Source organism: Hetaerina americana, unplaced genomic scaffold, assembly GCF_022747635.1.
Source record: "Hetaerina americana unplaced genomic scaffold, ioHetAmer1.1.p SCAF_4, whole genome shotgun sequence".
Taxonomy (NCBI): Eukaryota; Metazoa; Arthropoda; class Insecta; order Odonata; family Calopterygidae; genus Hetaerina; species Hetaerina americana.
The window spans coordinates 15,322,255-15,338,083 of record NW_027286985.1 but is presented as its reverse complement, the minus strand read 5'-3'; the positions used below and the strand labels follow the sequence as shown (position 1 = coordinate 15,338,083).

At 36.7% G+C, this 15,829-nt stretch overlaps 1 protein-coding gene across 1 annotated transcript in view; it reads left to right on the top strand.

Moving 5' to 3' along the window:
* The window catches only part of LOC139692080 (protein eva-1-like), a 192,004-nt gene that overhangs the window by 101,352 nt on the left and 74,823 nt on the right, over positions 1–15,829 (top strand). The window contains exon 3 of the mRNA XM_071590112.1: positions 14,988–15,144. Within this exon, the coding sequence (XP_071446213.1) occupies positions 14,988–15,144 (157 nt within the window). The remainder of the gene's footprint in view (positions 1–14,987; positions 15,145–15,829) is intronic.

The window sequence follows — 15,829 nt, the reverse complement described above, 5'->3', positions numbered from 1 at the left end:
TTATTACGCTGGCCAGTATTCCGAAATTTGTCACGCTACTTACTACTTTCTACGGAGTTTTTGAAATATTTTCTTTGAAAAACTCATGGTTATTTTTCTTATTCGTTTACTTTGGTGAAAATGAGGGATGTCATCGTATTCATAACTAATATTTTAAAGAAGCATATTCACTTCGGTTTAGGTTGAAACAATAACTAAGTAGTTATTTCTATGCATTTAGTCGCCACTCCCAGATAATTTTATCTTATTGTGAAATTATATCAGAAATGTTTTCATCAGAATTCACAGTATGGGCAATCGTCATCACAAATTATTTTTTAATTGCTTTTACACAGGTATCCATTCCCTCTTTCGGTCAGCTAGACCCTTCATCCATTCATCATTTGCCATACACACCTTTCCTTGGTACCTTCCTTGGTTACAACCATCTGAAGTCCTTAAAGTTCCTTTTTATTTCCAGGGCTGTTGTTTTAAGTAATAACTCAAAAGGTCGCTCTCCAAAAACCTCCTCTCTCTTTTCATAATGTTTTTAGAACTGCTTCAACATTTTTTTCGGCGTAAATTTTGTACCTATTTCTTTGCTCTTGCTGCATTGTGGCTACAACCATATTTTTTCACTGCAATATGCATTTTCTTCAAATGATGAAAATTTCTCTTCTGTCCTAAAAGGGCACTTATCTTTCTCATACGTTAATCAACATTTTCTTCGCGCAGACAATAATATGTACGAATAATATAATATAATATGATATGATATAATATAATGAAGTATAATACATAATTCTCCTCTCAAATCGATGATTAAGCTTAAGTCTTCATATCTTTTGCATATTTTTCTCGATTTCGCATTTTTAGAGACGAGATAGCATAAACCGCATTTGTATTTTATTACGTGTTTTTTTTTAATCCTACATAATATTTTTAATGGGGAGTTTTACGCATTTATGACGCTGCGCATCAAGGCTGATGTAATAAAATTTTCTCTGTCATTTGACTCATTTTATTCTGCGTGGAGAGAGTTGATTTAATTTTTAATTCCAGTCGCATTTTTTTCATTTGTATAAACGTCACATTTCAATTTCCATATTCCGATAGAATTTCGGAGCCAAGTACCGCTGAGGGAATTTCACCTCTTCCTGGCGGCGTACCTCCCTTGAGGGAGGAATCAAAATCTGATCTCAATACAGGCACCCTTTTACATATTTTATCCTGTGTGTTCAACCTCAAGGATTCAATAGCTAGGTGCCTTCCTATTGTTAAGTTTCTCCGGGTATTTCTTCCATTTATTCACTTTTCCAACGTTTGTATGAGGATTGGGTGCTTTGCTTTTGAATGGATATGCCTCTGGTATGACCTTCTTTTAAGAGACTTTTTAAAGTTCTAAAGATTGCTTCAACTTTTCCCCGAGGGGGTTGCCTTGCACTTCTTTGCATAAGTTTTCCCCCATTCTTCCCGGAATTTTCTCGACCGACAGCTAATTTAATTTCTTATTAATATGTTTTGTATTATTTCTGCCATGATTCTTTCACATCTTTTCCTTTACTCTGTTATAATAATAATTTTCTCAACATTACACATTTTTATTAACTGCTTTAATATTTTTCGATTATCTCATCTAATGTTGGTATTTCATTTTTGATGACTATTTAGATGGTACCTTTAAGTGTTTTTATCTTTGCCAGTTTCGTCCAATGTCCTTTTTAAGGCCCTTTTGATTTAAAAAAATATAAAAGACCGATTCTCCAATGAACTTTAAGTTGTCTAAAAGTGTCTCGGTACAGTAAGCATTTTATTCTCTTTTTCATTTCGTTTTCTAAGTTATAGGTCCTCATTGTTATTTTATTCTCTCCCTGATTCAACCTACGAAAAAGTTTCCTTTGATAAATGAATTTTTCTCTCACCTTTGACATTCTCTACCTCTTACAGTTGTTCTTTTACAGATTCCCCTTCATCTAAATTTAATGTACTTGTAAAACCAGAGAGAAGCTCTCTGTTTGAAATAAAAGAAATATATCACTATTGACATCGACTGACAATGTAAACACTGAAACTATCTCTTGCAGCAAACATATATGCATCATGAGTGAAATACAAAGTTAATTACTTTAAATATGTTACATTATGGGAGCATTACTAAATTTTATAAGTTGGAAAAATCGTTTTGTCCACTAGTGAGCAATAGTGACCCATTGCACGGTACGGGTTTATATAGTTCCAGCAAACTTAATTCCTTCTGATTATGTTATTGTATAACGAGCAATTCTTCTATATATATATATATATATATATATATATATATATATATATATATATATATATATATATATATCTATATATATATATATATATACACATACATACACACACATTAATATGTGTGTTTGTACATATATATGGTTATATATCCGTGTATATATAACAGAATTTTCTATTTTTCTTTGAGGATTCGTGCACCGAATTTTTAAAATATTACACGTTTAAGTAGTAACTAAGATTTATAGAAACTATAATCCATGGAAATGTTTTCGGTTAAAATAATTAAAAATAATAACATAAGAATCAAGAAATTTGACGTTGTTTGATGACTGAGTTAAGGTAAATCGATATTTATATGCATATTCTTTAAAGTGTATTATGTAATAATCTTCCAATGAATATTTTTATCGATATCACGAATTATCGGCAGAGCCGTCGTGAATTGGCTACGAGGCTACATTGGCTCGTACCTTTGAATATTGTTCCCAAGTATTTTTTATTCGGTATTATGATAGTTTATTCCATCATATTGTGTCGTGATTTGATACGATTTGCTAACCGCTGTATGCATGGAATATTTTATAATATTAATTTTGAAAAGCTAGGTGATTTTTACTTTATACTTAGATGTGGTAGGGACACCTAATGTTTCCATGTAAAAAGTAGACTCCATTACCTAGTGATTACTTTCGGGAATACTTCTACTTGCCCACATGTCCGTTTTTCTGTGAGTCCTCGTTTATAAAATTGTAATGTTATTTCGTCATGGTATTTCAAAAACTATTTCATCCAAGCAGTAACAACTCTTATGATTAAAAGTTTTATAAAAATTACATGAAACACTTTTCACTCAAATTTTTGCTAATATTCTTTAAAAAATAGTTATATTTTTCTCAGTGAAATGCTAATGGCACCAGCAACTACCATGGGACCGGTGCCATTATGCGTGTTAAGTTTTAATTGTTCTTATTCTGTTGGCCATTTATGAAATCTCTCAATAAAATTTACGAAATAACGTCCAAGTCCAGATTTATCCGAACTTTATTAATATGGTCTCGGTATAGACCAAATTGCCTGTGCCGGATTCTCCTTAACAGTACATATACCAATTCCACTTCACCCGGGATAAATGGAATAAATCAGTAACCTGAAGAAATCATTTTTAAACTATTGCTTCATTTAACTTTTCAGACGCATAAATTATGTATAGTTTAAGTAATGTATAAGGAAAGACACTCAAGTAGTAATTCCTTCATTGTCATAGTTATGAATTGGAAACTAAATGGAAAAAATAGTGTACTAACAACTTCATTTTAAAAAAATAATAGTTAACTTTTTAAATCTACGGGGATGAATACTTGCTCCAAACTTTTTCTCTAAGATTTTTGCATCGAAAATTTTGTGAAAGCCCTGTCCATAAATGCAATGTGTTCCACGTAAACTGGAGTGATAGATCCATATGATGCGGATCTTGTAAAGACCTTGCATTTTTGTGCCATTTAAAGTGCATTTTTTTGTATAAATCCTTTCGAGAATGTATTTATGTTCAAAAGTACTCAGCATTTTTCGAGGAAGCAGCGTCGATGATGGCTTGCAAAAATATTTATCCCGTAAAAAATCAAGTGCAAAAGCGCCCTCCAAGAAATATATAATAAACGGTAAAGAGAATTCACTTAGTCTGTAAGGCATTCGCCGTGTAGTATTTCCACTGTGTTTTTTGAGCTCAAGGTGTCGAAACACTCTTGGAGTCGTGCCCCTTAAGAAAATGGAGAAAAGGTACATAAGTGCTAAGAGGGTGAGAGGGGACGTCGGATAGCAGGAGAGAGATGCTTGGGAAAGAGAAGAGGGGAGAAATAGTGGTTGGAGGGGGTTTCAAGTGAAATGGAGAGGAAGAAAAAAAGAAATTGTGTGGAAATAGAGGCAAAATTATGGAAATATGGAGAGAGAGAGAGAGAAAAAATTCTCAAGGTTTCTTTAAATTTTATCACTTAATGACGAGCCGTCTTATCGACGGCCCATATTATAATATGTCGTGGATCATTGGAGGCACTTACATGCCATTAAACGACAAAATGGTCCACGACTTTGAATTCTTTTCCCTTCTCATCGGCCATCGACTTCTCATCCACGGTGAATTTCCCCCCCTTTTCGAGAAAATGCAAAGGAAGCCGAGATTAATTTAAATGTGGCATATTCGAATGTCTTTGCTGTTCGCATTTGAGCATTGAATATATCCTCAGATGTCGTGAAGTCTTGAAGTATGAATTAAAATCCTATACCTAATGCAAGAATATGTTCAATAAAAGGTGTGTCGTCATATCCCACTGGGATTACCTTATAAACAAAGGGTCCTAAGTTCAACCCAAGTTGTTACCCTTAGACGACCCTCTTTGACACCAAGAAATGAGATTTTCCGTGTGTCAAATAGTATGAGTGATCTGAAGTGATAGGGAATATTTGGTGAGAGGCGAACTCTACACTCTCACCTATCCAGCCGGCCTTGGGTTTGATCAATATAATATAATGAATTTGCTCAGAATGCTAAATTATAAATTTTCTAGACTAATTTCTTAACGAAGCATTGAATCCTTAAGTATTGCTCGTAAAACTACATTACAGTAGTAATGTAACTGAAAAGTTGTTATTTTTCGCGGATTATGATTAAGTTATTTCTTCTCATTTTTAAGTTCTATTTTGTTCTTTATACGACATTAAAATTTTGTGACCCCATATATTAATAACTTAATATCTTTTCAAGCTTTGATATTTCATTCTATATATAGGATGCCTGATAAAAATCAGGTGAAGTCTAATGATAAAAGGGTACTAGACATTGAATATGCTAAGAATGCAGTTGTTTTATGTTTAATCAAACTTTCTTGAAGTAATTTACATCTTTTTTACATAACAATATTTTAGATGGCGATTAATATTGTTTTAAAATAATTTTTACGTAAAATACATTCTGAACCTTTAAAACATTTCTAAATAAGGCCATATTGATGCTTCTCCTGAATATTAAGTACTGGCCTTATTTCCTTTCGATTCCCGATTCGTGGGGTGGGCTGAGCAGGTTGACCTCATAGGTGGAATGGCATAATACCTGTATGGATGAAACCAAAGCTCTCGGCACCAATGGCCTGCAAGAGGTGTGAACCGGTGTGAAAATGGCTTCTTCAGCTCCTCATGCCCCATTATTTATTTTACCGGCCATTTAAATGCACATTTTTTTTAAATGTTACACCTGAAATAATTTAAAATATAATCGTATTGGCATTGGGTCTTGGAAGATGAGAGGGCAAAGTACTGAGGCTGCCTTCGGCCACCTCAGGTTCACCCAACTTGTATGCTTTTGTTGGATCCTCATGGGAAACCATAAGCAGCACAGGCCCTGAAAGGTAGAGTGCAAGCCGTGCTGGGCAGCAGTTCCTTTCCCTGTGTCAAAGGGAAAGAAACTGCCCCTCCTCTCCAGATGAGTAAATTTCACCTCCAGTTGAGTGCGCTTTGAACGAGTTAGGCACTACTCTTATCTTTGAAACCAAATTTTGCGTAGATTACTTTGGTTTTATGGCGTTTTACATTATTATTTTAATATGCGACACAATACAAATCAATGTAAGTAAGTAGATAACAGTTAGAATTCGATTATAATTGGAATTTTTCGGCATATTAATTACGTTCTACTATTTTTTTATGAAGTTTCTGACGGAAGTACTATATATTTCACGTTTTCCTGTTTATTTAGAGGCATAAGAAAACTGTTTTCCTGCATAGATACATACTAGACCCTCCTTCACACAGAATTCAGTACGAATTGCCTTGGAATATGCAAGTGTCAGTCCGTAAATGGAAAAAGATGCTCCGCAAAATTACGAAACAATTAGAATTGGTATTTTCACTGTGAATTGAACTTATAAGGTTGCAGACTGACAGTGTATTGTACTTCTAAGTTGAAATAATGAATTTTGAACACGATGATTTGAAGGAATTTGCTGCAATCACATTTATTCATGGAAAGAATTGGGTTGTCAATCTAAAATTTTTAAAGTGCGTTTGAAATTGTAAAAAAATACGGCATTTAAAATAAATACCATGCATAAATAACTTGAGATGGGTGTATTAGGAGGTGGTCCAGATTGACGATTGCTGAATGCCACTCGAGGGATCAACCAGCAAGTTAATAGTTAACTACTTATCGAAATAAAAATTTTATATGATAGTATATCGGTGATTCATATTTTCCACTCCTTTAGCTTGATTCCCCATATAAATTCCTGTTCCGTTTCTTTTGCTCATAGTTGTGAAATTATGGGAATAAATTAAAGTCAAGACGTTTTCTAGTCGCAAAATCGTATTGCTAACATCTGCCTGCCTTAGGTTGCTTCAAGATACTGTTTTAGTGCAAACATTATTGCTGCAGAATTCACAAAAAAATTTGCGTATTCATCATCACAAAAACGTTTCATGGAACGAAACCCTAGAATGCATCAAAGTACGTAGCTCAGTTCACATGGCATCCAAATATTTTCCGTTAAACCGGAGTTGAAGGGAGAAGTAGTTCGGTCCTTCACCGTGTCTTCTTTTTCAAAGTCATTCGTTGAAATATTATACTTGACTAGTGAATGATTAATTCCTATGGGGACATCATTCTATTGGAGCGATTTTAACGCCGACATTTGAAAGCGGTGACAATGTTAACGGGGACAGTTTTTCCGAGGACGTTTTTGACGTGATGCTGAGAAATGGAGAGAGACCGTGGACACCCGAAGGTAGGGGGATGGGGAGAGTTTTGAATGGCATCGGTCCAGTGAAAGGAAAATGGGGCGAACGAATCTTAAAGGCAACTCCATGAAATTAAGGGATAAATATCCTCCAAAGTAAATCACCTCGCATCAAACTCCAACGCTGCCGACGGAATCATTCAAGAAGTTGGCGTAAGTAGAATTAAACTCGGTCTGATCTCCCCAGCTGAAGTCCTCTAAAGATATTTCTATTCTTGGTGACCCATCAAAGTCAGACTCGATGTCTGTTTTGCCGCTCCATTACTCACGATAACTTATCGGGTGGACTTGAGGAGAATAATAAATGGTGATGCGATGGAATCACGTCTTTAACCCTCCCAAGTACCAACTAACAAGGTGTCAGGTTGACTGTAACATGAAGTGTTATAAAGTGTATATGAATCCGTTTCATTTCAGAACAATTTCTTTCAGCTCCACGTTCTCCCTAGCTAATATGTAGTTATTCTATTTGCAAAACAAGGCAAGTGTTGGAAACTAATTGTAATACGGCTGTGTAAATTTGAATTGTTGTTAAATTTCTTGAGGAGACAAAGTTCTCATTAATGAAGAAAATATGGTCTGCTTAAAATAATTAAAGGTGAATTAATGTCGACTGTTATTATATTCGATAACTCTACCCACTTTCCTTTTAATTTATTCGTGGTTGTGTAAAATAGCCCAATTGTTCCCATTTTGATATTATTAATCACACTAATAATTGTGATCAGAATATTTTAATGTTATAATTATTAATAAATAATAATTGTTGAGGGATGAATTTGAATCCATGCCAGTGTTTTCATGACTTTAGCTGCTAGTACATATTTAAGAGATTTTATAGCAATAGACTTCATGGTATATAACTTTTAATTTATTTAGTGACATAACTGGTTAACATTAGGTTGCTTTTGCGAATTTTAGTTTTTATGTGTCAAAATTCAATTAACCGGGAATTGTCGGGAGAAATCATTAGGGTACAATGGATGAAAAGTATCCATATTTCCTCTGCCCAGCGAATGAAACTAGAATGTTGAAGGTTGTGTTATATGGGAGAATGTTAGACGAACGAGAAAGGGGAAGAAGTAGGATAGAGATTCAATTGTTTCTGGCTCAACCTTGTGGAAATTCATGTTAATGAAATTAAGAATACAAAGTAACTTTCCACTGTTCTTTATTAGCGTACAACCGGTTTCAACGCTCAAGCGTCATCATCAGGTACCTTTTGTTGATTTTTGATGACGCTTGTATTCTTGGTTGGATTTTTGGTTGTATTTTTATAAGAGATACAAGGTAATTGTCGCTTTATTATTTCGTAGCTTGTGTCTATCCAAAACCTACCTTAAACTCTAGGATATCTTTAATAATAATATATACAGATATGCTGAGAAAATATTATTAATATATGGGAATGGCTGGCATGCAAGTAGGTGGGGAATTCCATATAGATTTTCAGATGGTCAAGCTTTATTTAACCAGTTACCATAAGGGATTTAAATCATGACTTAAGCACGTTTTGGAACGAGTGTTATAGGCATAGTTTGAGAATTCATCATAAGAAAGAAAAGTCAATGTGATTATCAAGACATTGGGAAGCAAAGATAAACATTAAAGCTGAGACGCAGAAACTAGAACTGGTTAAACAGTTACCTATTTTGCATGTATTCTTGATGAGGGTGGGTAGAGTGATGGTGACATTTATAGTAGAAGAATTTTAATCGGTGAAGTAGCGTTTACAAAATGACGAGATTCGATAGTAGGTACTATATGTAAAAATATAAAGAAAGAGTTCGGTGAAAACTTTAATGTCGATTGTGATATTATATGGTCCATAAACTTGTTCGTTGGACAAAAATGAACGCAAAGTTCTAGGCATGGTAGGTGAAAAGAGACGGAGGAATTCGAAGGCACAAGCAAATGCAGTAGGTAATGTGAGACAACTGGATATTAAAGAAGGTGTTACAATGGAGAATGCTTGAAATTCAAGGTACAAGGAGGAAGATAACAAGCATTTTGTATTAAGTTAAAGGAGATAAAAAGTATGCAGGGATACAAAATCGATTTATTGTAATGTATAAAATGGGGCCTTGCGATATATGGTGTAATGTTAGTTAGAGCTTTGGAGTGGTGTGTAGTCTTAGGTTCGATGCTCTAATCCGGTAGGCCTCCCTGTATAATAAATAAAACATATCACCTCAACTCATGGCGTTCAAGCTCATTTTGCCCCATCCAACCAAAATGCAAACTGGCCGAGACCGTGGGAGGGAATATTATGACATCACTTCTGCATACCGACCCTGGATTAGCGAAGGCCGCTGTCATTCAGTCAGCACGGCGAGTCAAAATCGCCCGTGGAATTTGCGAGGAGATAGCTGGCTCTTGGGGGATGGAGGGCATATTGAGATTCTCCGTCTGTCCTCGGTCGCGGGAGCAGTTTCAGCCCGCCGGAGACCGAGTTCGCTGCTCAACGCGGAGATGATTCGTACCACAACCTCCTCCATCACAATTCACCGGGCCCGAGAGGCGTCTCTGAGGAACCCACGGGGCAGTGCTACACACTGCGCCACGCATTTGAATCATAAATGCCGGGAATGTCACGGAGATGGAGTGAGTTGGTCAGCCTGTTTGTCCCTCGTGATTGTCTGAATCACCGTAAAACTCGAAGTTTTGGAACTACGTGTTACCGCATGTCTGTTCCATGGAGATCGACCGTATTCTAGGTGCATTATGGGAGGAATTATTGGCTGCCAGCAGAGCTACTCATCATCTAAGGAGTGGTGGGTTTTCGATTCTCCGTGAGTGATTATGGAATCAAATTAGGGATCTGCAGAGACGGTAATCGTCGTATCAACCCCAGCCTCCCATCTTCCCCTAACTCATGCCGTAGGCTATTTATCAGCCGCCAATCTCAATTGGTTCCGCCTTAGTATACTAGACATTGGACACCACATGGCCCAACTTATTCAATTTTCCACCCGTAGTTGTGGTTACAGGTGTGATGAAACGGGAATAAAGTTTGGTAAAATCTAAAATGTTTTTTCTAATTTATCAAGGCTCGATTTCACAAGGTTGAACCTGATATCGTTAAGTTCCTGGTATGTTATGAAAATGTGTGTTTCAACGGTTTCAATGGTGTCGACATCATAAAATCGGAAATAATAATTTCGTAATGTCAATGCATTAATAGCGAATGACTCTACTAAAAATTTACTGCAGTGGTATCTTCCACAGTTTCTTAGAATTTAGTAATGCTTAATATAAGTGACACATCTCGCAACTTTGGAACATAAACCTTATAAAAGTGCTTTTTGCGAGAGAGTAAGCAATTTATTTTTCAATAAATTCTAAAAATTTCAGGATAGAAGAATGATGTTTATTGTAGAGAATGGTTTGGTGTTTGTATACCGTTATTTTTCACGATTAAGCGTTAGCGATTCTAAAAAGTCATTTTATCAATACCTTAGTAAATAACTCTTGAAATACATTCAAAGTCCTTTCTAAGAACTTCTACTGACGATTGGTTTGAAGCCTATAGTTTACAATAAAATATCTGGGTATTTAGGATATTTTAGCTGTCTTTAGCTCTAAAGAATTGGAGTGAATGACACGATTTTACCTCCACCGAAGCCTTCTTCTTCTATACACCCAAGTGAGAGAATTTCATATCTTTAATTTCAAATTCATATGTATGTATGTATATATATATATATATGTATATATATATATATATATATATATATATATATATATATATATATATATATATATAAACACGGATGTAGATTTGTAGAATATAGAGACACATAGAAAGGACACTCACAATATGTTATTTGACGTTTCGACAGCACGGCTGTCGTCTTCAGAAGTGTTTTTAGTGTTGCAATGGTCTACGTACCATTAACATTAACCGTTTTTGGCGGCAATATCTGCTCAATTACATTCTCTTTTGTTGCAACTGTAGTCTTTGCAAATAGTTTTCAATTGAGTTTTACCTTAAACCAAGTAAAATAATAAAAATCACCTGTTCTTTGACAAATACTGTAATACATTTTTGAGAGTGCTCCTGCATAAAAATTAAATTGAGGACGCTAAGACAATCCAAGCAAGGTCTGCGAAACGATGTAGAAGGATAGTGCAAGAGATAAAAAAAGCTATTATACACTGGGGTTCTCCCTTCAATCGCATCAGATGAAAAAAATGAAGTTCGTCACCTTTTTCTATTTGCCCGAAGCTTTTACTCGCAGTCAATAACCGAGCAAGCGTTCGCCATCGTTTACGATTCCCACATGCTGCGGGGAAACCGAAAGCTTTGGGCTCCATTCAAGTGGTCACGTGAAGGTATGTGCCGTTCTAATCAATTGGGTCACTGCTGCCTTGCGTCGTGCATCCTCCCACGTGCTTGAGTCGGGAGCCATCCGAAGCGCTCCTCAATTACTAGACTTCTATCGAAAGAGGAGCAAGCAATTTCTGAATTCGCATCTTTGGTCAAATGAGGAATGATGTGGAAACTTCATAGGAAGAGGACGCTTGTTTTGGATGCTCGAATCGTATATTTTGTGTTCTCATTATAAGCACGAAAAAGACGCTTAGCCAATGGAAGGTGGAATTCCCCCTCTTTTCCTGACCCCTTTCGATCCCTTATTGCAACCCTGAATCTGAAAAGTATTTTGAAGTTCAAGTATTAAAAACATTTGTCTTAATGAGCCACTCGCTTTCCAATTTATTAATGTGTTTTCACATGAAAATATGAACTTTGTCAGAATTTGACGGAACATATCCACTTACCCAAAAGGATTTCCAACAACTTCCCACAACTTTCCCTCCTACACTGTTTACTGGGCAAGCCTTGTTTCCCGTCCAGTGCATATTAATGTTTTTCATTAGTCGTTTTATATATTACTCAATTACTTAATTTAAAACAGAAACAATTATTGTTATTATTAAATGCATTTCATGTGGACTCATTAGCGGCTACTCAGGACTCGAAGATTCTATCGATTCCAGAGTGGACCGCATTGGAAAATGATCACAGATATTTGCATGCATTTAGCATATATAAAGGCTTCACTTAACTTCTATTCCATATGTTTATGTACTATTAACACCATACTGAAGAATAAAGACCTAAAGAACCTCTAGTCCTTCAGCTCTTGCGTAATATCCAGTGGTGAACGTCACGCCAGCAAATCACTAGCAAGAATAAAACCCGAACTACCCTTATTTTACATTTTTACGAGGGTCATCCGGAAAGTAGTACCCGTTCGTGAAATAAAGACACAAAAGTAAATATTAACAAACATAAAAAATTTTATTTGAAAGAGGATACTTTAAACTACTTCTCAACATAATCTCCAAGCAAATTAAGGCATTTGTCATAACGTGTGACAAGTTTCTGTATTCCTGCTGCATAGTCCTTCGCCGCCAGCTCATTGAGATACGCGAGGGACCCATCTTGCACAAATTTTTGCATAATGCAGATGGTGTTTAACAATTTCATGAACAATTGTTCGAGAAACATTGGGAAAATGCTCACAGATGTCATCAATTGTGACGCGCCGATCGTTCCTCACGAATTCGTCAACTGAGCTCACCAGTTGGTCTGTAATGACAGACGGTCTCTCCGAACGCTCATCGTCGTGTGTGTTCCCCCTCCCCATGTTGAAGTTGCGACACCACCGCCGAACAGACGACTCGTCCATTACATTGTCTCCATACACCTCCTTTAATTGGCGATGAATATCACATGGGCGAACGTTTCTTGCATTGAGGAATTTAATCACTGCCCTCACTTCACAACTGGCGGCGTTCTCAATTTTTTTAAACATTGTAAACAATCACAGAAACAACACAGGCAATTCTAGCGTCACGCAACTTGGCTCAGAGAAGGCAGACAAGCCACTGAAGCTATCTGACCTCGTCCAGCGGCTACTCGCGTCGTCAGCACTTCATGCGGCACGAACGGGTACTACTTTCCGGATGACCCTCGTAGTATTACAGCGTCTTTTCAGGAAAACAGAAGACTTTTAGCACAAAAAGTAGCTCCAAATTACCGAATCGAGGTAAAAGATGATAAGAAATACCATTCAATATTTAATTCAAGGAAGCTGGTAAAATTTACAATTATATTTCGCTAGGCTTGTCAAATGAGATTAAGTAAGCCATGCTGATGGCTGTCGTTAAATTTGACTCCACCAGACCCATCCCTTGGACCAGATTCTTTTGCAACTCAAAATCAGTGACTCCTTAGGGAGCAGTCGTATATCTGCCTTTGTGAAAAACTGATATTTACATAAAATATGCTGAGGCTACGTCAATCACATAAGTGTTGGCAAATAAATGAGCAATACGCTCAAGAATATTTTCAGAGGTTCATTAGTGGTTCTTAAGGGTAATTTTAACGTTACCTAGAGAGAATGTGCACGAATGTTTTTTAGCTTCAAAAATCCACTGGGTAATAATTATTTTTAAAATATTCTATATTCAAGGTGTTCTCTCCCTCATGTTGAATATCTCCCAAAATTCTGTCATTTCGCTTAACAATCCGACGATTTAAAAAGTTGTACTTTTCAGGCCTTGTTTCCCTTTATTCTCCATTGCAACGGGTATCGATAACTCAGGTTCTTATGGGCATTGAAGAAAACGTCTTGGATCAAAAAAGCATTTGAAATAAAGAATAACGGAATGTTTTTTAGTTAATATTCATGAGTTTTCTGTGAAAGATACGCCTTAAGATTCATTCTTCTTCGAAAAGTAACACTGCTTAAAGTCCTAATATTATGGAATTTTTAATCAATATGGTGAAAACGATGTGTTTGTTTAAATGTGTTGGTTATTTATTGTTTTTTAGTTTAAAATAAAAGCAATCTGGTGTTTATTAAACGCAAAAGAATTATTTTGTATTTTTTTATAATTACGTCAAAATTTGCATTTGTGGAACCAATTTTCAATATGTATCAATACAATGTAATTGGATAGTTAAGTAAAGTAATGATAAATAAATTTTAATGTGATACACAAGCAAATTAAATGCCAATATTTTATAAAGCCAATGAAAAGATTTTTTCTATATCTGAATCCATACAGGATCAGCCCTGCACCACCTTAATATCCTCGTAAGCTAATCATTCCCGGATTAGATGCAGAATATTCTGAAAACATGACCAGAGAGTTAAAGAGCCTATGTGTTCAGCGGATTTTCGAATAAAGTATTAATTTTCTTCCGGTCAAGTGTCAAGGCGAGTCGAAATAAATACATACCACTCCAATTCTTAAGCTAAAGTGCTTCCTTAATCACGATGTCCTCGGTTTAGTTGTGGCGGTGAAAGTCTTTTATTCGTGCCTAGTGGTTGGGGTTGGTTGCATGTTTTCTATATTTGTGTGCGGTGTGGCGTGGAGCAGACCCAGTTCCGACACGCAAGCTCCCCTTGGAAACAAGACTGGTTTTGTTTGTGGAGACCTCGCATTTCTCTTTTTCTGTAGGAGTTCCGTCCGTGCAGATTAACCTAAAACGTGTATAATTGTCTTAAACATCAAACTCCAAATCGTCATTCGGAAACGTCGGGTTAAATGCAATGGACTTATGAGCGCCAGAGAGATTTTAATATTATTCCTCCCAGCCTTCACCAGTAGATTACTTTCAGATTTAGTTGGCACGCGAAATCGTTATTAATACACGCTCAAGTCAAGTGCTCGGGGCCTGGGAAAGGAAAGGTGGGAGAGGGCATTACATTCTTACGGTGGAAGCAGCAACAGTTGGTCGCCAAACGTTGTTGAAAATGCCGGCGGTTTTCATTTTCGTGATGGAATTCGCTTGTTCCTAGTAAAAAAAGAGGTAATAAAATGAAAAGAAAGGGAGAAATACCGAAGCGAAACGGAAAAATGAGCGGAGGACCCAGGTATATCCTTTTTTTTGTTAATCTCATGTACCCCCTTTCTCTTTTTTGCCGTTTGCAGTATTCGCTGCTCCAGACGGTGGTCGAGGCCTGCCAGAAGAAGCGCCAGTGTAAGTTCCAGGTGACGGCGAAGGCCCTGGGCGGCAGTGCGGCGGCCGTCGAGGACATCTGCCCCGGATCCTCGAAGTTCGTCGAAGTGGCCTACAAGTGCCGGCCGTGTGAGTATCCGGGGGGAAATAAAGAAACGGGGGATGGGGGAACAGCAACAGGTCACTCTCGCTCGGGATCGAGTGCCATCGCCATTGTCCCCGACCACGGAGGCGAAGTGAGGGTTCTCCAGACGCCGCCCACCCATGCCTTCATCCTCCCGAGACGCCTTAGAAGCAAGCCATCCATCCATCACGACGTCCTCTCCGTTTTCGTAATCACTGCAGTCATTATCGAATCCAAACCTTGTGCGACCAGTCCTTGAGGTTCCAGCGTAATCAAACAAATGATAATTAGCTGTTCGCATAATTGAGCTGCTTGTAGTCTTAATTTTTAGATAGATATAATGTAAATATGGGGTAAAATAATGAGTGTGCGTGAAAAAAAATAAAGTCATTTCTCTCCATTGTGAATACGTTATCTACTTTAGTTTCGGCTCGGTACTTCATCAGCGCAGAATATTTACAAATGTTAATTAAAATCCAAAAATGAAAATTTATTTAGCCATTTTCATTTACAATGCCTACAAGGGATACATGGGCTTAATACCTGGATACTTGGTTAGACATTGCGGTTTTTTCCTTATGTTTTTCCCCTGTGCTTTTACTTCTGGGGTAAATTTCAAAATAATTGGCGAATCGGATCGGCACGTTATAACATCGGCTAATAACAGCTTCCACTTTTGCGGAATCGTTT